Source organism: Solenopsis invicta, chromosome 1 (genome assembly GCF_016802725.1).
Source record: "Solenopsis invicta isolate M01_SB chromosome 1, UNIL_Sinv_3.0, whole genome shotgun sequence".
In the NCBI taxonomy this organism is placed as follows: Eukaryota; Metazoa; Arthropoda; class Insecta; order Hymenoptera; family Formicidae; genus Solenopsis; species Solenopsis invicta.
The window spans coordinates 7,275,898-7,301,375 of record NC_052664.1 but is presented as its reverse complement, the minus strand read 5'-3'; the positions used below and the strand labels follow the sequence as shown (position 1 = coordinate 7,301,375).

The 25,478-nt window shown below is 39.6% G+C and overlaps 1 protein-coding gene and 1 long non-coding RNA gene across 2 annotated transcripts in view; one reads left to right on the top strand and one right to left on the bottom strand.

Annotated features, from left to right (window-relative positions):
• Positions 1–25,478, top strand: part of LOC105198916 — a 157,263-nt gene that overhangs the window by 108,881 nt on the left and 22,904 nt on the right. Inside the window, exons 5-6 of the mRNA XM_039446838.1 lie at positions 1,557–1,769; positions 2,038–2,448. Coding sequence (XP_039302772.1) covers positions 1,557–1,769; positions 2,038–2,448 — 624 coding nt within the window. The remainder of the gene's footprint in view (positions 1–1,556; positions 1,770–2,037; positions 2,449–25,478) is intronic.
• On the bottom strand, positions 5,079–7,073 carry LOC113004921. The gene is made up of 2 exons (XR_005574331.1): positions 5,583–7,073; positions 5,079–5,208 (listed from the first exon to the last, which is right to left on the bottom strand). It is a non-coding gene; the product is annotated as an uncharacterized LOC113004921 (long non-coding RNA).

Genomic DNA, 25,478 nt, shown 5'->3' with positions numbered 1-25,478 from the left:
TAAGAGTCGTGCTAAGTATTATATGCAAGGGTCAATGAACTAATACATTACTAATTGAATATAATATTTCGACTTGTAATTATTGTTCTTTTTCGGTATACAAGCAAATTTCAAGATCTGTAACAAAATTCCATAATGTTTGTCTTGTTACATTTATGACATATCAAAATACATACTATGTAACTAAGCATACGAATGGTACGAATTGACGGCTTAACGCTCCACACTACGTCGCTAACTCGACAATCGTTCTTCTGTAACGGTACTATGTATATAGCTGCTTGAAGTATTTAATCGTCATTTTCTCGAGAATGCCTAAGTTTTGCAACAAACGGTTTTACTAGGAGTATAGTAAAGGTGTGAGTGCACACTACACACTCATAAAATTTTATTAAGATGGATGATATACATGTTAAGAGTTCCCCTTGTGTGAGTGCAAAATTATAACTAACATTAATATGATGATAAATTTGTGTTTGCTAATAGGTTGGCATCTATTGAAATATGTTGTTCTTGAGATTAAAAAAATTTTTGGTGGCATTTTCGATTATGATGAGTAATAGAAAAAATTATCTAGTTGTATAAGAACTAGCGAATCTATCTGGTCATACATTAGAAAATCACGCTTAAAATATATGAAAATGATGAAAACAAGTAAAAATGTGATATTTTTAAAATCTCAAACGTGATATTTTTTAAGTTATTGCTTAATAATGCTTTATGGACTCTGTTGTCGTGAAGAATAGAAAATTTATTGGACGCAACTACGAAATAGTCTTTACAAGCAAAATTAATCACAAAAAATAACCAAAAAAGATGAAAAAAAAAAACGGTTTTTAGAGTATTTAAGGGTGTTCTTGTAGAAAAAAGTTCTAAAATAAATCAAGAAAGTAATTTGCGTGAAAATGCAAGTATGATTAAAATATAGAGGTAGCAAATCTTATAAGAGCCAAAATATAACAATTTGAGATTTTTTTCGGCTTGTACAATTAGAATTTACTGTCAAAATAAAAAACAAAATTTTGTGGTTTTTATCATTAAAAACTCGCAGAGAAAAAAATTATTTATTAAAAAACGTTTTTTTCAAGGTTATGGACAATAGAAAGGAGCCTAGGATTTGAAAATTTGGGAAACTTTGTTCTTTTTAATAATAAAAGGATGGGTCAAATTTCAGACAAATCTATTAAAGGGAAAATTTCGACCCTTCTTATTTGGCTAGCTAGAGCCTTTGCATATTTCCACATGCACAATTCTTTTAGAAGTGTTACATATAAAATATGTAAAGTTGAAGCTTTTCTGAAAGCTTTCTGTAACAATCGGTGCTATATGGGAAAGAAAATCTGCACGTGTGCTGCAGATTATAAACTGTCACTGCATATAAAATATTATTAATTTTTATTTTTGTTTTCAAAAATTTTTCAATGCATTGTCCTAAATAATAGATATTGTGCGCGTTAATTAGATAAATATTGTGATTAATTATTTGTTTATATTAACTATAATTATTAATTATCATTATAAACAATGCCCTTTCTCATATTTCTTTTTTTGGATAGGTGTTCAGATATCTTGGTTAAAGAACGCAACGATACTTCTGTCGACGGAACCTCCCAGTCAATTAATACCTGTGAATTTGGTGACAAGATCATCATTGAACTCAAGACCAGGATTCAATAATCGTCCTGGACCAAACGAACTTCCCGACGATGACGATGCTGTTGTTATCGAAGCGGAAGTTACCGATCTCTCTCATGTTACAACAACTTCTGGTAAGATTTAATAATATTTGCTCATATTAAAGTAGTTGATTCACTTATTTTAACATCTTGAAACTTATAAAAACTTGAAATCTATAAAAATCGTATGGATATAAAAAGATGTAAAAAAATTTTTACTTATGTGAGTAAAATTTCACCCAGAATAGTATTAATGTAAGGAAAATATGAGTAGCTTCCTAAAATTAAATTCAAGTTTTTTTTGGGAGATCTCAATTCTCGATCGACACCGCAATTTATTCTGATTTCTTCTGCCTTTTAGCACCAATAAAGACGGATCGCCATGAGACCACGATAATGACGGCTGTTAGCCTAGGATTACCGTGCATCGCCGATTTAGAGTGCCGTATGGCCGATCCGATGTCGCGATGTATTGGTGGTGTATGCGACTGCAGTTTTCCAACAAATAGCAGTTGTAATGCGCGGCGGACTGGTTGCGCGCCGGGCACGTTCCAGTGCCGGTCGTCTGGAAGCTGCATTAGCTGGTTCTTTGTATGCGACGGCCGTGCTGATTGTGCTGACGGTTCCGATGAGGATTGCACTGGCTTTCGTTGTCCGGTGCAGGCATTCAGATGTAACGACAGTAACATGTGCATTTCGAGGTCCGGACTATGTGACGGCAATCGCGACTGTCCTCGCGGCGAGGATGAAATTGGCTGTAATAATCGACGAAGTTGGTATTCTCGCATCTTTTTTAAAGATTTGTAAATTATGTTACAATTAAAACATGTTTGTGATATATTTGTTGTAGGCAAATTGTTATTTAAAAAAAATAGTATCTGACTAGGCAAATGCTATCTGTCTGGTCAAATAGTTTACGCCCGTTTATTTTTGTGTTTAAATGCTATTTTTCTAGGCAAATGCTATTTGACTGAATTGCTGTTAAGTAAATGGTTTCGGTAAAGCATGCGTTGACATTTCGATAATTATAAGGTTATGTTATTTGGTTTACGCCGATTTGATTCTTCTTGAAATATGTTGTTAAACATAAAAATCTAAGAGACCCGTATTTTTTTATATTGGCGGAATGTCATGTTTAGGGGATAAAACACTCTTTGAGAGAAAACGTATTTTTTTTTCGGAGCAAATATTGTCAAAATTAGAAGGACAGAAAAAATTTTTTTAACAAAAGTTGTACGGTTTGTTTTAAAGTTGTAAAGAAATATATTTTTGTTGTTTTGCTTAACAAAATACCCCCTGTTACCCAAAGTTTTTTGTCTAATTTTTTTTCAATTAAATTAAAGGTTATTTTTTTCCAAACCCAATCATATACAATAAAATTTAAAAAAAATTAAGAAAAATTTTGGGTGGTGGGGGTATTTTGTTAAATAAAAGAAAAAATTTTTTTTTTTACAACTTTAAAGTTTTAAACTTCAAGTCTTTAAACCGTACAACTTTTGTTAAAAAAATTTTTTTCTTTTTTTTCTACTTTTGACAATATTCGACCCGAAAGAGAAATATCGGTTTCTTTTAAAGGGGAGTATTTCACTCCTTAAACATGAGATTCTGCCAATAAAAAAAATACGGGTTTCTTAGATTTTCGTGTTTAATAACATATTGCAAGAAGAATCAAATCGGCGCTGTACACCACCCTGCCTGCACCGGACGTAACAGAGACGTGCTGTTTTGATCACAAAGAAAATATGATACGTCTTGTGCACGTCGCTGCGCCGTAACTAAATAATTTGAATGTTTTAATTAATTAGCTGTTTGTTGAATTTTCTTTTGTATTATGACTTATATTTTAAAGATAAATAACATTTCACTTTTTAAAAATGATGTTTTTCATTTAATGTAATTAAATTTAATACGTAATTGTGAAAACGTTACGTAGAGTAATGTACAGTTGGGAAATACTATCGCGGTATCCGGCTATCCGGTAAAAATCACTATCCGATGCATCTCTCATAATAATTTCCTTAACCATGCAATTAAAGTCACAAATACTTTTTTCTCTGCGTATAGTAGTACACGAAACCGTCACTAGATGGGCGTTTTCTCGTAAGAAAGAAAACACATAAATGGTATAAAAGGCGGAGCATTATAAGATTTTTCACCGATGTTCTATTAGAGTAGAATAATTTTTCTGATGAATTCCCTTGAAAATGAAATCAAGTGGAAGATGTTTTAATTTACTATGTAATTAAAACTAACCTTTTTAAACTTCCAATATTTGGAACCATATAAACATAATAGATGTAACTATACATAAAAAGTAGAATATTATAATTCAGAATTACTATAATTTATAGATCGCACCAAAAACCACTATAAATTACAGTTGAATTATGGTAATTGCAATCATTTTCTTCTCTCAGTGTAAAACTATTATACATTTTATTTAGCAAGTATTTTACGTACATAATGCAGTAAAAACCAATCTTAATTTTTCAAAACTGGTCGATAATTTTCATGTCACAATTAGTGCATAAGTCACAAAATACACGTCATTACAACGTCGCTGTCACCAGAAATGGGGATGTTAGTTACGTCTCAGCGACGTCTCAATTACGTTTCGAACACCAGTTGAGACGTCGTTGAGACGTAACATGCGACGAGTTAGCACGTCACAGCGTGCTTGTTACGTTTGGTGCAGGCAGGGCAGTGACAGTTCTTTTGTAAGAAAGGAATGTGATCCCTAAAATGGGTACCCCAGGCATTAATGCTACGGTCTGTACCATGTCTGTATGCGCGTTGCAGACAAAGTTGGGCGCACTCCCCTTGTATCATATAGACGCGCGCTTGCGTGTAAAGCGAGAAGATTCAAATGGTGAAGTTGCATGCTTTGAAATATGCAAGAATAAACACATAGTGGTGGAGAGATGTTTGAGCATAGAAAAAATGTTGATTTCATATAAGGGAAATTTGTCTTTAATACATTCTCTTAGTTTGATTTAGGAAGATAAGTAGCCAGTAAACAATGATATGGTTGGCGTCTTGCCGATCTTCGCCCTAGAGGCAAGCTGGTGTGTCGATCATGTTTTTTCTAAATAGACTATAATTGAGATTATAGTGATTGCATCTCAATCGGTTGACGATGACAATCTCTTCCCTATTAAGCGGTTTTTGATGGAAACACAGGTGTTTATGTATGTACGGGCGGATCCCGTTAACACACAGTGCGATAGCCTACGTTTCGATAACACACGCGGACTTCTTTGTGCTGGTTAATAATACGAAAAACAGCACATTTAAGGGGTTACACCGCAGTAGAGAGCGAAAATTTAACGTTTTTTGCGATTTTTTTTTTAAGTGGAAGGAAAAGTAAAAGAGTAATTCTTTTTAAGAATGTTGTTAAGCATGTTTGGAAGTTTTAAAAAAAATTTTATTTATTAAAAAATATTACAAAATGGCTGCCCAACAGCCGTTTCTGCAAAACGGTTTTTTTTGGAGGGACTCCGCGGCACGCAGTAGAAGTGCAGCAAAAATTAATCTGGAACAAAATAAAAAAGTTTTTCTTAAACTACATTAGTATAGCTATAGAAATACGTAGGGGATTTTGAAAATATTCATTTTTGTTAAATTGGCGAGCATTTGAAAAAAAAAGTTCATTTTACTACCAAAAAACGGACACTTATTTGTACCTAAAAAATCGAAATATTAACTTATCGAAAATCGGCTACGTATTTCTATGCGGAATGTTGTTTTAAAGATGTGATATTAATTTCGAGTGAAAAAATAGAAAATTGTTTGAGTTATGCTGCGTGCCGATTTGAAAAAATGTGTTTCGAGAAAAACGCGTTTAAAGTTTTGACTTGTGTTTTGAACATGATAAAATAAAAAATTTGATTACTAAAAATTTTTTACCTTTAATCTGCTATTCCAGCACTGTAAAGCTGACCTTCCAGGTTGCTAAACTTTTCCTCGTTTTCTTTTCTGGACACTTTTATGCTGGAGCGAGCCTTTCTCGCTGCGTCCATCAAAGAGTTGCGCACCGCGTGTTGTATTCGAGCAGCGTCCGCCTCTAAGCAAAAGTTGTTGAATTGTGGTTCATGTCCATCACTTTCATTATTCTTAAAACGTTTATCAGTTCATCATTAAAATTACAAACAGCAATTTCACTTGCTATTTGTAATATTTTCTTTCTGTTTGAATAAATTTTAGGAGCCAAGTGCAGACTGTAGAATTAAAACTTTTGTTGTTGTTCTGCGTATAGCCTCCCAAGCAACGTCAGCAACTCGTCACGGCTCAAATCCTTGTAGATTGGTCTAATGGCTTCAAAAACTTTGTTCGCTAGTGCCGGCTTATGATGAAAGGGATCTAAGGAACCCGTTGCTTGCGTCTTCTTCCATTCGCACCAAGACTCTGAGCATTTTTCGTGCTGTGGATATGGCTTGCATACACTTTCTTTTCACTCATTGTAGCTCACATAAATGTCAAGGCTACAAATAACGTGTGAAAAATTAGCACTGCAAAAGAAAATCGTAATTTCGAATAATTCGAATAATAATTCCACGCAAAATTTACGTCTTCTCTCAACATCAAAGGACGCTGTACTAATGTACTTTGTGTTTAAAATGCTTGAAAATGTTTCTAACAACATCTATTAGTGTATTAGAGAAGTTAAAAATCGAATGGTAAGACATAATACTGTACCCGACAAGTGTCGTATTTACCGCAGGTAGTCGTTTCGTTGCAGTCGGGAGGGGTCGAGAAAGAGCTCGAAATTTTAATGAAAACGATTTCTGGCAGATATAAAACCGTTTGTCTCTTATTCTAGAGGGTTCAAAGAATTTTTTAAGCCAATAAAAAAAATTGATTTTTTGAAATTTCTACTGTGGTGTAATCCCTTAAAGCCTAATTTGACAAAACTGCTCACCGCACAGGTACTCAACATGCCACTATTTCAACAAGTCGTACATAAAGAACAAAATCCAATAACGCACGGTGCGATAGCCCACGTTCTGATAACACACCTCAAATTTAAAATAATTCCCGATAACCCACGTCTCTTTAGCACACGTCCGACAGCGCACGAAGTAAAATGCGCAGCTGCCCGATAAAGCACGAAGTAAAATGCACACCTGCCCATTAACGCACATAGTAAAGTGCGAACGTGCTCGATAACGCACGTCCCGATAGCACACGTCAAATTTAAAATAATTTCTGATAACCCATGTCTCTTTAGCATACGTTCCGATAATGCACGAAGTAAAATGCGCACGTGTTCGATAACGCACGTCCCGATAGCACACGTCAAACTTAAAATAATCCTTAATAACCCACGTCTCTTTAGCGTGTGTTATCGGGCAGGTGCGCATTTTATTTCTTGAGTTATCAAGACGTGTGCTAAAGAGACGTGGGTTATCGGGAATTATTTTAAATTTGACGTGTGTTATCAGGACGTGGGCTATCGCACCGTGCGTTATCGGATTTTGTTCTTTATGTACGACTTGTTGAAATAGTGGCATGTTGAGTACCTGTGCGGTGAGCAGTTTTGTCAAGCTAGGCTTTAAATGTGCTGCTTTTCGTATTATTAACCAGCACAAAGAAGTCCGCGTAAAAAATTTGGAATGGAGGAGTGTAACCACTGCAGGCGGTCTTGGCGGCTAAATCCGCCGCTTTGTTTCCTGAAATTCTCTTATAAGCCGGTATCCAGCATAGAGGTAAATTGAAGCTGATTTCTTTAAGAAGGAATGCTTAAATTTAAATTAAGTCAATAGATGATATAGTTGTTTGTGGTTGTGATGTGAAATGGCATATAACACGCTGAGAGAGTTTGTAAAGACAACAGCGTTTCTTTAGCGAAATTCCTCAATGATTCCCACGGTTTCGAGTTGGATCCATGCTTCTACCGTGAATATAAATGCTTCTGTGAAAAACTTGTGTTTGATTGATTTGTTCAAGCATGGAACGTGGACAATGGCTCCAACAACCGCCATCTGGATAGATTTGAAATCGTCGGTATATAACTTGATGTGTAAATTATAGCACTTGTTGAATATTTTGAAAAAGCTTTGAGTGATAAGTTCCTCGGATGCATCCATACGAAGCTCCGTGAGAGAGTCGTTTATGTTTGGGTTTAAACTGGAAGCGGAGTAGCTGTATTGAAATTTTGGGAGAACCATACTACGAAAGAGTCTTTCTTTGTTTCCGTTAACACGAATTTCTAGACAAAAAATGGGAAACTTTCTCAGGAGATCAACTCTATTCTGACGGGAGGCCGCTGCAGCCTTAAGTGTCTCCAAATACGAAATCACAGGATTCCTCTTGTTGACTAATGCTTTATACAAATATTTAGATGTAATGTGTGAAATTCTGATTTCAAGAAGGGATTGATTGGATTCAAAAGCATTGTGTCAATAGGAGTAGACATCCTGAAAATTTGAACAAGCAGACGGGGATGGGCGCCTCATCAAACCCGAAAGAGAGTAGATGACGTCAGCAAGCTTTCTGTCTTTAGTGATCAAATACTTTAGGTGAATACTGCCCTTAAGTCCTTCATTAACCCAGACGCCGAGAAAACGTGCTCTTGTAACTCTGGACACCAAACAACCATAGATGGTAATATTAGGAGAGCCTTGCATACTGGATGATGAGAGATATTTCCTATAGAAGATTAGAAACTGGAACTTTCCGGTGACTGTACCTGGCCTATGTCTCATGAGAAAACAGGAGATGCGGTCCACGGAATCCTGAAGAATTTGGACCGCCTTCCTTGTACTGTCAGAAGCGACAAACAGAGTAACGTCGTCAGCATGTTGAGGATTTGTGTGCCATCAGTCAGATGCGTTTCGATGTCTTTGAGATAAACGTTGAAGAGAGTAGGGCTGAGAGTGAATCCCTAGGAAGTGCCTTTATGAACATTATATAATCCCTTCAATTTTTCATCAACTGAAAAGAAAACTTTCTTCTCGCAGGTAAGATTGATAGCAAAGCGTCGAAAGAGATGATATCAGCCCATGTCAGCAATATCCTGAACAAGGATGACGGGAATAATGCCATCAAAAATGCCCTTGATATTCAAGAACGCGCAAGTGACTAGTTTCCCCTCAAGAAAAGCAGAATGCATGGATCTAGAAAGCAAAACGAGATTGTCAATATAGGATCTACCCGCCCTGAAGTTGGAAGATTAGGCAGCAAACATTTGTTTTTAATAACCTATTTAAGCCAATGATATAAAATTTTCTCCAATATCTTAAGGAAGTATGACAGAAGAGAAATGGGTCTAACATTCCCCTGCGGTTTAGGAGTCAGGACAATAGAGATTGGGACTATCGTTCAAGAAAACAGCTTTTCTGAAGAAGGGTATTTTATAATTTAGTGAGAACTACGTGGAAACTGTGGAATAAAGCTTTAATAATTCTATACGAGAACTGGTCGAGACCAGGGGCAGAGAAAATATTTATATTATCTAAAACGGCAGTGATCTCGGAGAAAATGATCCGAATCCGGCATCTGCAGTTCAGCATCAGTCAAGCGCTCACCATTGTTTTCATACTGTGTGAGTGATTGAGTACATCGGTCTCCCATGCATCTTAAAAATAATGCAGACATGAAGGCGGGCGAAGCCTATCAATGACAGCAGTCTATGATTTGATTACGCCTTTTAAGTCGGCTTGAGAGAAAGATTGAGCTAAATTACGTTTTTTGAATAGTTTGACTAAAGATCAGATCTCCGCTGTAGGGGTCTTAGAGTTAAAAATATTACAGGTTTTTCCAACTTTTAATTTTTCAGAAAATTAAAAACAAATGCAAAGTTAGAGGTTTCTATAAATAACAATTGAATTAAGACAAGACGAGCTTAAGAGGCGTGCTGGGTGTTCTCCAAAAAATTTTAATTTTTTGTTTTTTGTAAATTGTGGAACATGATCTCTTGAATTGAATAAAGAGTTTGTAGTTATCAAGAGTGGGATATTTCTTGCAGATGGCTGTAGCCTCTCTGCGGAGCTCAACGGCCCTTTAGCAATCACTGTTCCACCAGGGGGAGGGGGGGGGGCACTTTTAGATAGTTTGATGGTGATGGTTTTTAAAAGTCTTTTCCTCTAGAATAAGATTGAACGAAATGCTTTTAATATGATTGACAAAACTTTTGTATTTTTCACAGTTATTTGAATCAGGAAGATTATCGTATTCTATTAGATTGTTTAGGCACAAGACATGAAATGTTTTGACCTGCTCATCGGAGAGGAGCCATTTGTAAATGAATTTTTTGTTTACTTTGTGGAACCATTGATTTATGTGACAGCCACTATTTTAGACATTGCTCAGCGTTTTGGATGGACACCAAGGAGCTAGCTTGTGAGATTTCTCACTTTCAGACAGACTAGGACATTTTTCATTAAAAATGGTGAAGTTGTGATGCTCTATAGCTTTAACCAAGGATCTACTTGAGCCATTGTCGTATGCGTTGTACCAGTATCCGTGGTGGCATTTAAAATCATCAATTAGGACAAATTGGCATTTGTCTTAAAGATTTAGCAATTTATTAAAGGCACTGAATGCGGTGCATCTACCCGGGTAACGATATACGTTGATGATAAAACACTGGTCTAGTTTACACCGTTAAATAGATTGGTATGCGCATCAAGTTGGTGCGAATTAAGCATTTGATACATTCCTATTTATACCGATCCATCTCAAAATAGATTAGGTTAGGGTTTTAATCCAAATGTAGTCCTTGTTAATTTTAGGGTGCAGTTGTATGTGTCGGACAATTTATGATTAGACCAAGTTTCTTTTGATGGAAATATTTTATAATATTTTAAAACATTTTTTTATTGTAACATATTTTAAAATATTGCAAAATGTTTCCACCACGCTCGATTTTCATTCTACAATCTTTATATAAAGAAATACATTCTAAATAATTTTCATCTTTTTTTACAAGAAATATAGAGAAATATAACATCTATTAATAACAGAGGAGTTGTAAAAACAATGGACTCCACCCGTACTAGTCAATGTCTTAACATTCCACGTTACATCGCTAACTCGACAATCGTTCTTCTGTAGCGACGTTTTTCTTTTATAGATGCTAGAAATGTTTAATCGTTATTTCCTTGAGGATGCCTAATTTTCGCAACAAACGGCTTTACTACAGTAAAAGTTTGTGTGAATACTACACACACAAATTTTATTAAAATCGGTGGTATACGTCGCAAACTCTTTGTCAGAAGAGTGAGGTGACTCGGAAAACGGATAGGTTCTGTTCAGGTTGTTAAATGTGTCAAATCTATTTGGCCGTGAAAAGATGTAAAGTTGTTGAAATCTTACGAATATTTGGTGAATCTATCATTATGCCTAGCAATATTGTGATTATTATTATTTCTTAAGAACGGAAAATTGCTGAAGTCAGTTCTAGGATCACTCATAGAATCCGGGGATTGCGAGTACGAAGAACTGTCACGGGTGCTGCGTCTGATAATCTTTCTGACTTTGACAAAAGGAATATTTTTGGTAGCAGCAAGGGAGGCAATCAGTTTATGCCTGGGGCAGTCAAGAAACGTGGTCCGGTGCTCGTCTTTACAATTAATGCAAATAGGCGGCCAATCTCTTACGGAACAACAGCTGTTATTTTCATGTCTGCTCTAAACATAATTAAAGTACCTCTCAGACTCTTTGCAAGAAACGCTGATATGACCGATTCTGAAACATTTATAACAGATTTTGATTTTAGAGATAAAAGGGCTGACCTCATGCCTGAAAATGAAAGTTTTGAAAATGAATGAACCTGTTTAGGAAGCGTCTGACTTGCATACTTGGCATTAATCAAAAATGACAGAACCAATTTGGATATCCCATTGTCTTTGTTAATGATTCTTTTTTTCAATCTTTTAATCTCTAGAATTCTAACTGAATGTGCTTCAATAAATTTGTATACAGCATCGATACTGATGCTGAGCGGGATTGTCCTTAGCAATGCCTGTACACAGGTTGTGATAGGCGGAGATGAAGGCGCGTAGCCTATTGGCGCTTAACAGAGGAGAAGCAACGAGGTTGTTAATTGCCTTGGCTGATTTGAGTTCAGCCATAATTTTACCGCTGTAAATTTTCTTAATTTCTCGGATATTATTAGGTGTTATGTCGGAAACGAGACAACAGACATGAATCGTGAGTGCGCAATTGCGCACATAAACTATCGGACGAGAGCATTTCCCAATCGGACACGGACCCGATCAAACACGATTCCAATCGGACACAGTCCTTATTGCACATGGATTCAATTGCACACGACCCAATTGCACATGGACTCGATTGCGCATGGACCCTATTGCGTATGGAGCCGATTGCACACGGTTGGAAACTGCACTTGAATGCACACTTGCGCACACACACTTAAACACACACACACGCACACGCACACGCACACACACACACACACACACACACACACATACATACGGGAAGGTGTAAGGGGGTGAGCCCCGCACCCACCCCGTTTTAGTTGGTCCTTTACCAAACATTCGTGCGGTTTTGAATCGGACGCAATTGAGTCCGTGCGCAATCGAGTTGTATGCAATCGGGTTTGTGTGCAATCAGGACTGTATCTAATTACATCTGTGTTCGATAGTTTATGTGCTTAATCGGAACAGTCCCTCGTGTATATTTGTAAGAAGTGGTTCCGGTAACAAAATGGTACTATAGTTATTGTTATTATTATTATTGGCGGCTGTCTTGCTTGACTCATCTAATTCAGAGAAATTTTTAATCTTATAATTAGAGGGGGGATTTGAGTCCTTGCAATGCGAAGCTTTAGCATTATTAAATTTGACTTACTTGGCTTACTAACTTTAGGTGTAGAAATGCCGGTTTTGTTTCAATATTCTCTCTGATAATCTCTTCAGTTGTCTTAATTGGATTAACGTCCATGAGTTTCTGGCCAGTTTCTGTGGCAACATTTTTGTTTGAATAGTTGTCTTTTAATATAAATTAGATTGCGTTAATAATGTTGTGACGCGATCCTGTATCGGTTGGGTGACCATCGTTATTGAAGCGAGAATGTTTTGGAAACACGTGGTTGTTATCGATGTTAGCTATGTCGTTATTAAAAGCAGATTCAAATTTCACGAATCAGTCAACAGAAACACCATTGAAAACATTAAGGAAACATAGAGGATAATGTAATAGTTGAATAAGGTGGATAGGGAAGAGGAGAAGGGAGACCAGAGAAGCCTGTGGGAACCCCGGGCACACTTGGCCCACGCTGTCGACCGGTGCGCGCCCTCCGCCACTCCTCGCCTTTAAGGCAGGGGGCCTTTTGTTCATAATTTACCATGCGTACTGTGTATGTCGAAGAGTATGCATTCTAGTGTTATTCTTGATTCGCACGTTAACACCGAAATTAATTGTTTCTGCCACACAAGAAATCTCCTGCACCGTGTGGAAATTCTTCATGACAATCAGCAATTACATATTTAAGGACGTTCGCCGGCTGTAATCGTAGCCAAAAGTTTACTGCACGCTCACTTCTCGGTGCATAGCGCATCTCTTCCCCCACTCCGCTTCCCATGCAAATACATTTTTTGTTGAGTGTACTCACGGAAACAAGCAAACGGAGTTCGATGTCTTGTATGTATACACGTACACTGCCTTGCGTTGAGAAAAGCTTAGACCCGGCAACGTTGCGGATAGGAGTGAAAGAGAGAGTGACACGGACAGGAGCTGCGTAACGTCAAGCATCAGGCATGTGTTAGTGAGGTTAAAGGACGACCAACACGTACAATGTCTCATCAATATTGCAGATCGAATGGCAGATTCGTGAAAAAAAAAAAAAAGATTAGACAGTGAGTTGAAAAAAAGATTAGACATGACTACGCGCGCGGCGTTGCCGCGTCTCAGCGGTGGCTCTCCTTCCATGCGGCGACTCGCTTCGAAGTGCTGTCGGATACAACACCACTTCGAACTTCGATAACTCAACAACGGCACCGCTACGAATCCCCGTTTTTTTTTATGTTTATAGCATCGCCCTACATCATATCCTACTTTTTCAGAAAAATCGTATAGATATCACAGTTGCTATGAATTAAAATGTCACTTCAGCGCACGCTTGGGCTATACCTTACATGTTAAAAGCTGCAACTTTGAAAATTAATAACTCGAATTCGGTACCGCTATGTTTCCTGGAATTTAGGGGATATATTGATAATGATATTAATAGCATACAGTTTAAATTTGAAGCATTTCGTATAGAAATCGATTAGCCGGTGAACGTCCTTAATAGGAAAAAAAAAACATCACGACACGTCCTCGTTGCGAGGTGTGCGAATCCAAAATAAGTAACAAAGATGAATAACAATATAGGTCTCGGTAAGATTACGGACAGAGACGATAATCTGGTCTTCAGCGTTAAACAACAACATTAAGTATAGAGGCACCATGTAGAAAATCGTTCTACCAGGTGTAGAAGTATGAAACCGGAATTTTTTTGTAAAAATTACACGTCTGTTGTTTGAAAATGATAAAAAATATTTTATTTAAAATAATCTCCATTGCTATTTATACATTTTTTCCACCTCTCCGACAGTTTATGAATGCCATTCCAAAAAAAAACAGTTTTTTTTTTAAGCGAATCAGTTATCGAGCCATTTTCGTACATTTTCATACGAATTGAAGCGTTGTTCAGCGAGAGCGTGTTCCAGTGATGCGAATAAATGATAATTGGACGGAGTCAAGTCTGGAGAATAAGTTGCATGCGTTAGTATTTCTCAACTGAACGCCTCGATTGTTTCCCTGACCCGTTTTGCTGTGTTTGATGGGGCATTATCATGGAGAAAATGACTTTGTGTTGCCTTTCTCCATATTTCGATCGTTTTTCACGTAATACTCGATTTAAATCGATTATTTGCTGTTGGTAGCGATCAATGTTAACGGTTTCACCAGGTTTTAGCAGCTCATAATAGATTACACCCTTCTAATTCCACTAAACACAGCATTGTTTTCTTTCTAAAGCGATTTGGTCTTGCAATGGATGTCGATGGTTTGCTTGGATTCACTCATGATTTATGACGCTTAGGATTCTCAAAATATATCCATTTTTCATCACCTGTCACGATTCGATGGAGAAATGACTTTGTTTTGTATCTGTCGAGCAGCATTTCACAAGTGGTTTTTCAATTTTCTTGCTGTCTTTCATTCAGTTCTGCGGAACTCATTTTCCTACTTTCTGAATCTTTCCTATAGCTTTCAAACGAATGGAGACGGCTTTCTTCGTCACATTCAATTAATCCACGAGTTCTTTTTAAGTTTTAGTATCATCTTCATCCAATAAGGCTTGTAATTCGTTGTCTGCAAACTTTTTTGGTGGTTTTCCACGTTCTTTGTTTCTCACGTCAAAATCATCACTTTTGAATTTTTTGAACCACTCAAAATTGTGTTTTACCAAGAGTATGTTCACCGTAAGCTTCGACGAGCATTCGATGCAATTCTGCAGCAGTTTTCTTCAAATGATAACAGAAAACCCATGCTGTCCGCAAATCGTAGTTTGTAGGCACAAAACTCGACATGTTTAAGGTTATAGAAAAATATACTGGTGTATGGAACTTGGGTTGTTGTGTGTTGAAAATCTTCGTCAGCTGTTAGAGGGAGATGATGGCGCTGCAGAAGCGGTCTTACAATCTCTAAACTAATGGCTAGCACCATCTATAAGGAAATTTCGGTTTCATACTTCTACACCTGGTAAGACAAGCAACGTGGCAAAAACAATATACCGTTAGCGGCAAGAAAGTTGTAACATTTTTTTTCAATGAGTTTTGGAATGCAGTCTGATCACCAAGCAATTGGTTTTTACTTATGGATCTAACCAGTTACGTTCATCCGCTCTATGAGCAAAGCTAAGTTCCGAAATTCATCGAAAAAAAGTATTGCTAATACCTTTTTGTCGCTGACCGTACAAGTGGCAGAAAGAGGACCAGCATTCACCAAAAGTGAAATAAAAGAGGCAATTAGGTTGGTAAGATAGGCCGGAAAGACAGCAAGACCAGACAAAGTTTATAAAGATGTATTACTTAGAGACAAGGGAATCTTGATGTTCAGTCGCTTTTTTAATAAAAATACAACAGCAGCGTTATATTCTTTGATGCCGCAACATCAACTACGATGTTTTTCTGTTTCATAGATATCGAAAAGACTTTCGATAAAGTTCAGCATTCAAAGATGAGGGCGGATCCCGATAGCACACGGGACCGATAGCACATCACCACTCACAGCTGCCGATGCCTAGAATTTTTCTGTTGGTTAGGTTGGATAAGTCAAGATGATTGGTTGGTGGACTATTGCACCGTGCGCTATCGGATCCCGTCCCAAAGATGATTAAGTTGTTGTAGACCACGGACATTGACGATAAAGATATACGTTTAATAGCCAACGTCTGTTGTTAACAAAAAACTAACATTAGAGTAAGAAATCTTACGTCAGACAAAGTAAAAAAACAAAAAAGTATCAGACAGAGTTGTATGCTATCGCTGATATTCACTTGTTACTCAGAACACACTTTAGACAAGCTGTACTTGGCGTAAATAAAGGGATGAAAGTTAATGGTATGCTAATAAATAATATTAGCCTAATATTAGTTTAAATAATAAGACACGCCGACGATATATTAAGGCGATACTGGATTGATAGTGGAACTGACTCAATGTTGGTATTGCAGATTATTCTTCGATGGAAAATCGAGCGACTCGTGGTCGTGCGCGGGGCAAAGAGTAAGAGGAATATGCTAGCGCTTTTTGTCAAACGCACTCATCTGTCCTTATTCTTCGACTTTAGCGCCATCTAATGCAAGATCTCTCAACTATTATAAACACAATTACTGCTCTTTGCACCAATTCCGCGTGCAAATTACGTAAACAATTTTCATACATTTATTTTTCTCATACTAGAATTTCTAAGATCTTCTGCAAGCGCTGTATTGTTCTTCTATTTAATTCACACGCCGGAAATTATTTCATACATACAAAGTCTAAAACTTATGTGAGACACATGTTGTCACGAATCGGCAGCAGAAGCCGATAATTAACTTTCAGCTGATACACTATAGCGGATTCAATATTTTGCTACACATGGGTGTATGTTACCCGACTATTTTCAATTGCGTATACTTTTGTATGTAATACATAGAATTCAAGTAATTTTTTTTTATTGATACGCCAGAAGCTCAAGGAGCAGAATAAATAGGTGCAAAAATCGAGAAACTGAATATATTTGAAATATTCAGGAGAGAATAAAACGTACTTGCGAAAAAAAAACGGTTTTCTTATAAATTCATAGTTTTGAAAAAAAAACTATTAGAGAGATTTTTCCAGGATTTTTTTTGAACGGTAATTGAACATACTTTAAGGGAAAAATATTATTATTTCGATTGTTTTAAAAAAAGTACATTTATTCTGCAAGGTGAAGTTAGGTAGTTTTTCAACAGAAGAAAAGATGAATTGATAGAATAAATTATTCGTTTTTGGTTATATAACTTAAAAAAATATAAAATACAATATAACATACTTTATTATTCTTTATTTAAATGAAAATTTGCACCAAATTTTTGCAGTATGTTGCTTACACATCAGTTTGTCATATTTCAAACATTTATACGATGTTTATTGATCAAGGGTAGACGGACATAATGAGCATCTTTTTGGTTTGGCTATTTTATTTTTTGCCAACAAATCGCGAGAATCTTGAACTTTGGGTATGTCTGTATAATCTAAGAATCTTTCAATTTGTACACGCAATACCGTTCGCAATGTTGAAGAAGTGAGACGATGTATCAGAAATAGCTTGATGAGAGCTACAGTTAGATCTCACATGTAATTTTTGCGACGTTTTTTTGAATCAGTAAATTATAAATTATGAACGAATTAAAGCTAGCTTTATCTAACATCCCATAAAAATATTGCATATGCTATTTACATGTTTTTTGCAATGATGAAATCGTGATATTTTTTATCAAAACGCGGAAACCAATCAGTCTCTCGTTGATAAAATTAAAGTCAAAAATTATAGAAAATGTTGTTAATCAACTTATTTTTGTTTGTTAAAGATAAATCTAATTTTTTTTTCATTAACGATACGTACGTTTCTGACACACTGGGTGTAGTGCACCCGTGACTTAAAAAAAAAACACGACTGTGTAAAGTTTCCATACGATTCTCGAAGATTGCTATGGAGAATCAGTAGCAGCGATATTGATAGAAATATTCCCCAATTCCTGTACTCCTAACTCGTACGGTTTATAACAGTGCTTGCAACGATCTGCACATTTCGGGTCAATTCCTGAAGCAATGCCCACTGCTTCCTCCATTACCGCTCGGCACAGTGCCTGCCGCGTATTTTCCAGTTCGACCTTTGAGCGGCGAGCGGTAGTGGGGAAAGCAGTGGGCGTCGCTTTAGGAATCGACCCAAAATGTGCAGATCGTTGCAAGCACTGGTTTATAAATGTTAAGTATTTTTATATCTAGTCCGGGTGTACCACATCCAGTGTGTTAGCTGAGGGTTAAACAATAATTTTTTAATCTACTTTTGTTTTTTGTATTTGTTACGTCCGCGGATTGCAAAATTGGAATCCGGGACGTAATTTTTTTTCTCTCTCGGTTCGATTTTACTTCTTTTTGTTTTTGAGATTAAGGCAGCTGTCACCAGTCGTGGCTGTGAATCGTGCGATAACACGCCCAGATACACGATAATTTATTTATACGGGAAAGAGAAGAAATTTTGGGAGGGTATATAATTGTGTGGTTAATAAGCAGTGAATTTAAGAAAATTTAATAGTGTTTTATTGAAGTAAAAAGAGTTTTGACATGCGTGATTGAGCGTACGTTTGGCATGAGATTGTTATGAAAATACATGTTTCGTGTAAACTTATTTAATTTGTTTTGTTTGTGTGTTTGTATAAGTGTTACTGTTTCTGTGTAATTGTTTCATGAATGTCAGAATAGTAGAATAAGTGTCAACATGTGGACGTTTGTATGATAAAATCGCATTTTTGTAAGATTGCTTGAAATTATAGGAATGATCGCTTGGGTTAATAGAATAAAGGAGTCATGCTGTTTGGATTCGCGTCAGTTGGATTCCATATAACCGCAATGAGGTTCTTTGCCCATTCTGTTTAACTTACTCATTTTATGAATTGACAAATTGAATTTGAGTTTTGGTTGCCATGAGAATACATTAACAGAGTTTTATATTTTAAATCATGAAGAGAGAAAAGGCTGAGACTTTAATTCGCATGAATTTACAGTAGTTCAAAATTTTAAATTTAATAAGTAATTAATTAGAGGTGAATCAGTTGGGTCGGAGACGACGTCCGTCCAAATGCTTTTTGGGAGGATAAAAATTTATTTCAGAAAATTTGAGAGACACTGGTTATAGAGAAGACGAGTCGAGGAGTTACGTTTGCAAATCTTCCTCGACGGCAAGAGAGAAGGAGAAAAATAGAAGACATCAAAGAGTCGCGTTAGCGAATCTTTTTCGACGCTCGGGGGGAGAGAGAGAGAGAGAGAGAGAGGGGGGGGAGAATGAATGAATGAATGAATGAATGAATAAGCATTTATTTTGCCTAGGGCAAGCCCTCTAAGGACGCTCAGAAGTACAGAACGTAGAGAATAACAATATCACTTACAAACTAAGATCTAACGAAGTTGCAGGAGAATAGTAAGCAACAAAAGAAAAATAAAATAAACTATAATAAACAAAAACCAAAAACAAATAACAATAGTAATAGTAATATTAGCAGTGAGTAACGTTGATGAACGCTGTGCGAGCCGAGGGGGGAGGCATCGCAGCACGGCCGCGGCTCATTAAATAGCTGAAGAGCGAGCGCTTAAAGGCGCTAGTTGAGGCGGCCTCCCCGACGGCAGGAGGGAGATTATTTCATAGGGACCACGCAGTCGAATGAAAGGAACGTTGGTAGGTGGACGTGCAACAGAAAGGGACGGCGAGATCGAGGAAAGAGGAGGCGAAGGAGCGCAGGTGTGAGAGGGGACGGTGCTGAGGACGAAAGTTTTCAGACAGATAAGGGGGAGACGAATTGAGGATGATAAAAAATAGGAGGCAACATGTGAGGTACTCCCTCCTGTCAGAGTTGAGCCAGCCTAGTCTCTCGTAGTATCCCGAAATGTGCTCATCCTTGCGAAAATTGTAAATGAACCGCACGCACGAGTTTATTAGGCGTCTTAGCTTTAATTTTTGTTGCCCCGTCAAATCAGTAAAGAGGGCCGCACAGTAATCAAAGACGGGGAAGATGAGAGCCGTGACGAGCTGAGTACGGAGGCGCAAGGAGAGGCAGTTGGAGAAAGCCTTTAGCCGCCAAGGATTCCGTGGCTTGAAGTGCCACGTACTTGCTCCGACCAACTGAGAGAACTGGATAGGCAGATGCCGAGGTTTGTGACCTTGTCGGTTGATTCTATTAATGCACCGTTGAGGTGTAGTTGGATGCAAGAGGAGGGAATGCTGTTAATGAATTCAGAGGACCCCAGAAGCATGGATTTAGTTTTGCGAGCGATAGGATGAGAGAGTTGTTCTAAGCCTAGGACTCGATTGTGGCAATGTCCGCTGTGACCTTGGCGAGAGCGTCGTCGATGTCAGCAGGTGGAAAATGAATGTAAATTTGCAGGTCGTCCGCATACAAGATGTGGTTGCAATAACTTAGGATGGATCTGAGGTCGTTGATGAAAAATGAAAAAAAGCAGGGGACCGAGAACCGAGCCCTGGGGAACCTCGGCAGCAATAGGCGTCCAAGACGAGAAGAAGCCGTCCGGGCCATGCACGCGTTGGTGACGCCCTGTGAGGTAGGACCGCAACCATTGGCAGGCGGAGGGAGACAGGCAGAAGAAGCGCAGCTTCGAAGAAGAAGATCGTGAGAGACCGTATCAAAGGCTTTGGTAAAATCGAACAGGACGAGCAAGGTGACGATCCTTTTATCGATGGCCAGTCTCACATCATCTAGCAGCTTCAGGAGAGCCATGTGTGTGCTGTGCCCCCTTCGGAAGCCGGTTTGGAGAGGATCGAGGAAGTTGTAGGTCAATAGGTGGAAGAAGAGTTGCTCGAAGGCAACACGCTCAAGAACTTTGGACAGGAAGCAAAGCAAGGATATAGGGCGGAAATGGGAAGGTTTGGAGGGATGCTTGGATTTAGGAAGTGGGATAACGTGAGAGAGTTTCGAGGAGCAGGGAAAGGAACAGGTAGTGAAGGATCGGTTGAAAATATCGAGGATAAGAGGAAAAATAAACAGAAGACACAGCGACGGTTGATGTCGTTAGGTCTAGAAGAGTTGGAGGTGCTGCGGCGTAGAGCACGCAGCAGAGTATCGGGTGTAATATGAAGGAAATAAAAGGTGAAAGGATCGGCTAAGAGCGAAAAAGAGACAGAAAGGCAGGGAAGAGGAGAGAGAGAGTGGGGTGGGTCGGGAGGAGAGATATAAAAAGAGCCAGGCGAAAGGATAAGGGGATCGGGTGAGGCAAGGTGAGCTGAGGAGAAGAAGGTGTTCAGGATTTCTTGGGAGAAATTTAGATGCGTGACGGGGTTCCAGCGCTAGCGAGGCCCAGAGAGCGCAGATCAGACCACAGTCGAGCGGCGCTAAAGGTCGAGCCGAGCTTTTTGGTTAGATAAGTGTTTTTGGCGGACTTTATAGCGGACTTGGCTTGGTTGCGCAGTACGCGAAAGTCTCCCCCCTCGAGGGAAAGGGGAGGAAAGCTCTCCTAGCTACGTCCCGCCTTCGTAAGAGATCTTGGATGGTGTCATTTATCCATGGAGCGGGGGGTCTCCTCGCTATGAATGATTTTAGCGGAAAGATTTCATCGCGAGCAGAGGTCAGGAGTTGAAGGCGAGATCCATGTCATCGACATAGGAAAAATTGCAAATGCGTAGCCAGTCAATAGATGACAGGAGACTGTAAAGAGTCTGTAAGTCGGTCCTGGAATAATCGCGGGTAGTGACAAGGCAGGGAGGAAGGCGATGGTGAGTGAAAGTCGAATGAAAGCTCGTTATGGTCAAGGTTGGACAAAAACGGAACAGGAAGCTGATGGTGAGACGTTACGAGGGAGAGACTACTAATGAGGCAATGGTCGATTCTAGTTTGTGAAGTGGTGGTATGGTGAGTGTTGCTGAAAGGAACAAAGAAAGTTGATTGGTGGTGCAGAAATCCAAGAGAGGCTCTGTGTCGTGAGTGGGGCGGTTGATGTCAATGTTAAAGTCTTCAATGATGATGGCATTGCGGAAAAAAGGAAGGAATTTTTCAAAGTCTGCTTGGAAAATAGAGAGATGACCGATTTTAGGAGGTCGATAGATGATGGCAAAAAAAAGGACGGGAAGCCTTTAAGGAAATGCGAAGCAGCATGTATTCAGGCTGGCTATTGTAGAGACCAGGGGACGCTGCAAGGACAGAAGCGCCGAAGTCACCGCGCATGTATACGCCAATCCCCCCTCCCCCCTCCCCTCGCAATCGCGTCGAATGATGCGATAGCCGGGAAGGAAGACGAAGTTGTCGGGAACGTGAGGCTTAAGCCAAGTCTCCGACATAGCGACAATGTCAAAAGTCTCCCAGTGGAAAAAGTCCGCGAATTCGGAGAAATGACGGAGGAGCGACTGGCAGTTCATGTAGCAGAGATGCAGGTACTCCGAAGGCGGGCGACCTGGGCAGACCGTCAGTCCTTTCTGGACCGCAGGACCCTAGTCGAGGGAGCCGCGTCCGAGTTGGTGTTAGGAGGGGTACCCCGTGAGAGGGGACCGAGTGGAGCCGACGGCGCAGGGGTCGATCGCGGAGCCAAGGGAGGCCGCGAAGGACCAGCAACGCTCGTAGGCGCAGAGGAGGAGCGTGTGCCGCTCGAAGACGGTCCGACATCATCCCCGTCCAAAGAGGGCACCCCGAGATCAGCGATTGCAAGTGCGCGCGGTCGCGGATACGGATGGGGGGGTGTTAACGTGTCTCCAAACATGCATGAGCCCATTTCTTATCGACGAGCAATGCAGGCGTCCCTCCCCGGAACGTCGGATCCATCCAGCACCCCCCTAGCCCTCTTTCCGGCGATCCATTGGTTACGAGCGTCACAGGTGGTCAGCTTGACAATGATAGGGCGAGGTCGTCCATTTTTGGCAGAGATGCGAAAGTAAGAAGTTATATCGCTTGGGATGATTTCCACATCAATGGCAGCAGCAATGCCTGAGACGCAGAGCAATGCCAGAAGGTGGTTCTCTGACACCGAAGATAATAAGTTCCGTGCTCAGCTTAGCCCGCTCGAGAGTTTTCAGCCTAGCCTCGATTCCCTCGAGCTCCCATCAGTTACCGGGCGGACCGTGCGTCTCGAGGGTATCCATGCGCTTACCAAGAGCATCTTGCTGCGCCTTGAGATCGAGGATGGACGTGGTAAGAGTGTCCAACATAGCAGAGAGTCGCGCGTCGAGGGCAGCTAGTTGAAGCTTAATAATGGCAAGATCTAGTAGTTGCGTCTTTATAGTGGAGAGGTCTCGCATCTGTGTCTCGATGCGCGACATCTTGGAAAGCAGTGCGGAGAGAATGGAGTCAGAGTCGGACTCCGGTGGAGCAGAGCAGACGGCGGCTGAGTCACTTGGTGTGAGAGTGGAAAGCCGAGAATGGCAGGGTTCCTGACAAACAGGACAAAAGATGTCATCCGGAGAGGCAGCAGAGTCGGTGGAGAGCTCCATGCACTCCACGTGGAAAGTGTGCTTTGCATCGCGCTCGCATTGGATTGCTGTTGTCGCCAACAGAAATCTTCTGCACACTCGGCAGATGAGAGGCATCCTGATTGGCTGGAGATTGCTAGGCCGGCCTGTGATGTGTTGCGGGACGCACTTGTAATCGTAAAGCTGATGGGTTTAAGAACGCGCTCGGGCACGCGCTCACCGGCGATTGGTAGCGGAACGCCGGAATCACTCAGGCCAAAGGCGCAGGCGCAGGAGCAGAATGCCGCAAAGAGAGACCTATAACTTCCAAGAGTAGAAAGAGCCAAGAAAACAACAAGAGAATTCCGAAAAGCGAGGCAGATACTCACCGCAATAGTGTGGTGTCAAGTCAGAAAGAAAGCCCTTGACAGATAGATCAAGAAAGAAAGCCCTTGACAGATAGAAGCGCCCCGGAGAGCAGAAAGCAGCAGAAATCAAGCTCAAAAAAGCGAAGCTAGCAAGCATGCAAGTGACGGTACCCACGTGATCGCAGAGAAAGAGAGAGAGAGAGGGGGGTGGAGAGGGAGGGAAGGGAGGGGGGAGAGGCTACACTCAACCTAATGCTTGGCGTGGTTCAACCCTCTGAGTCTCTGATAGGGAGAAAGAAGGGATGGTAGAGTAGGAAAAGGCATCCGACAGGGGCTATCCCGAAGACCAACGTCTTTGCCTGGGATAAAACCCACCCGTCGGTGCGACCGTACGTGGAAATCTGTGTTTTGGCGGTCACCGTGCAGCAAATCTCGCTCAACCAACAAGACGGATCTGAACTTTGGAGCTCCGATTTCGCTCCTTATATAGGCAAGGATATGAGCAAGAGGTGTTGCGGGACAATTCCTCAGATTCGCGGAAAATTTGGAGCAATAATTTTTTGTAACGCATAGTCCTTAGGGGCCCGCACTGCTCCGCAATCGCGCGGCTCGCGCCTATAATTTGCGCGATGCCGCGAAGATTATACGCGGAACGTTTCTAGATAGTCTCGGGAACTGCGCGACACGGGGCTTGCATAGGGCCGTACTATGATTTTTCTCGACTTCGCGCTTTGTACTGGTAGGAGAATTTTATTAGAAGTGTATCGATAGCGAATTATGAAGTCCGCGTGGGTTTTATTTAATTGGTCGAAGGGTGCTTCCAAATTTAATTCGCTATTGCTGGACAAGTCTAAAAGAGACGGCGCGAAAAAATGAAAAGATTTTATCTGCCAGACGTAACAAATTACGTAATTAAATTATAGTTTCCGATGTATGTTTTTGTCACTACTTTAATTGTGGAGAAGGATTTTGAGATCTATAAAGTCAATTAAGAGATTGGAGTGTCCAAAAATATGCACGTATAGAGAGCGGTCCAGCATCGCTTTAATGACAAACAGCAAAGGTTTGCAACGATTCATGAATCGTATCATATCTGCAAAGATTACAGGCTTAATATCAAAAAGACTGATGTAAGTATATGATAGTGGCTAAAATTTACGATCAGTCAGTGGCATTAAGATAGAAACCGAACAGGAAGACAATACCTGGTAACTACGCTGGAAGAAGATTGGAATCATATGCTAGAAGTCTGTTGTCGCAAAGGAGAAGGCTACGGTAGCATTCTTCAAGATTTAGAAAGTATTAAGTTGCCGAAATCTTAACTTGAATCTTAGAATAAAAATGCTGTCTTTTTAAAGGCGGTTGTGTTGCTACGTTTTCTTGGCTCTGATGTATGATATGGAGGTATGAATTCTTACGGAGACAGCACTAAAACAATTAGAGGCCTTCAAGATGTGACGTTATCACCGTATGCCAAACATCAACTAAAAGGAGCATGTGCGTAACACGGAAGTTACGGCGAGAATAAGAAGAAAGTTAGAAATTTTAAAAACAATAAAGAGAAAATAACTCGAATATTATACTTTGGACATATAATGGAACATCCAAAAAAATATGAGTTTTTCTATGTGATCATACAAAGAAGAATTTGTGGCGCGGGTAGAATTTTGTGGCTAAAAAATCTGAGGCAATGGTATAGTTTTTTGTCTAGTGAGCTCTTTAAAGCAGTTGTAAACAAAGTGATAATTGCAAATATGATAGCCCCAACTCGATAACGGGCATAGCA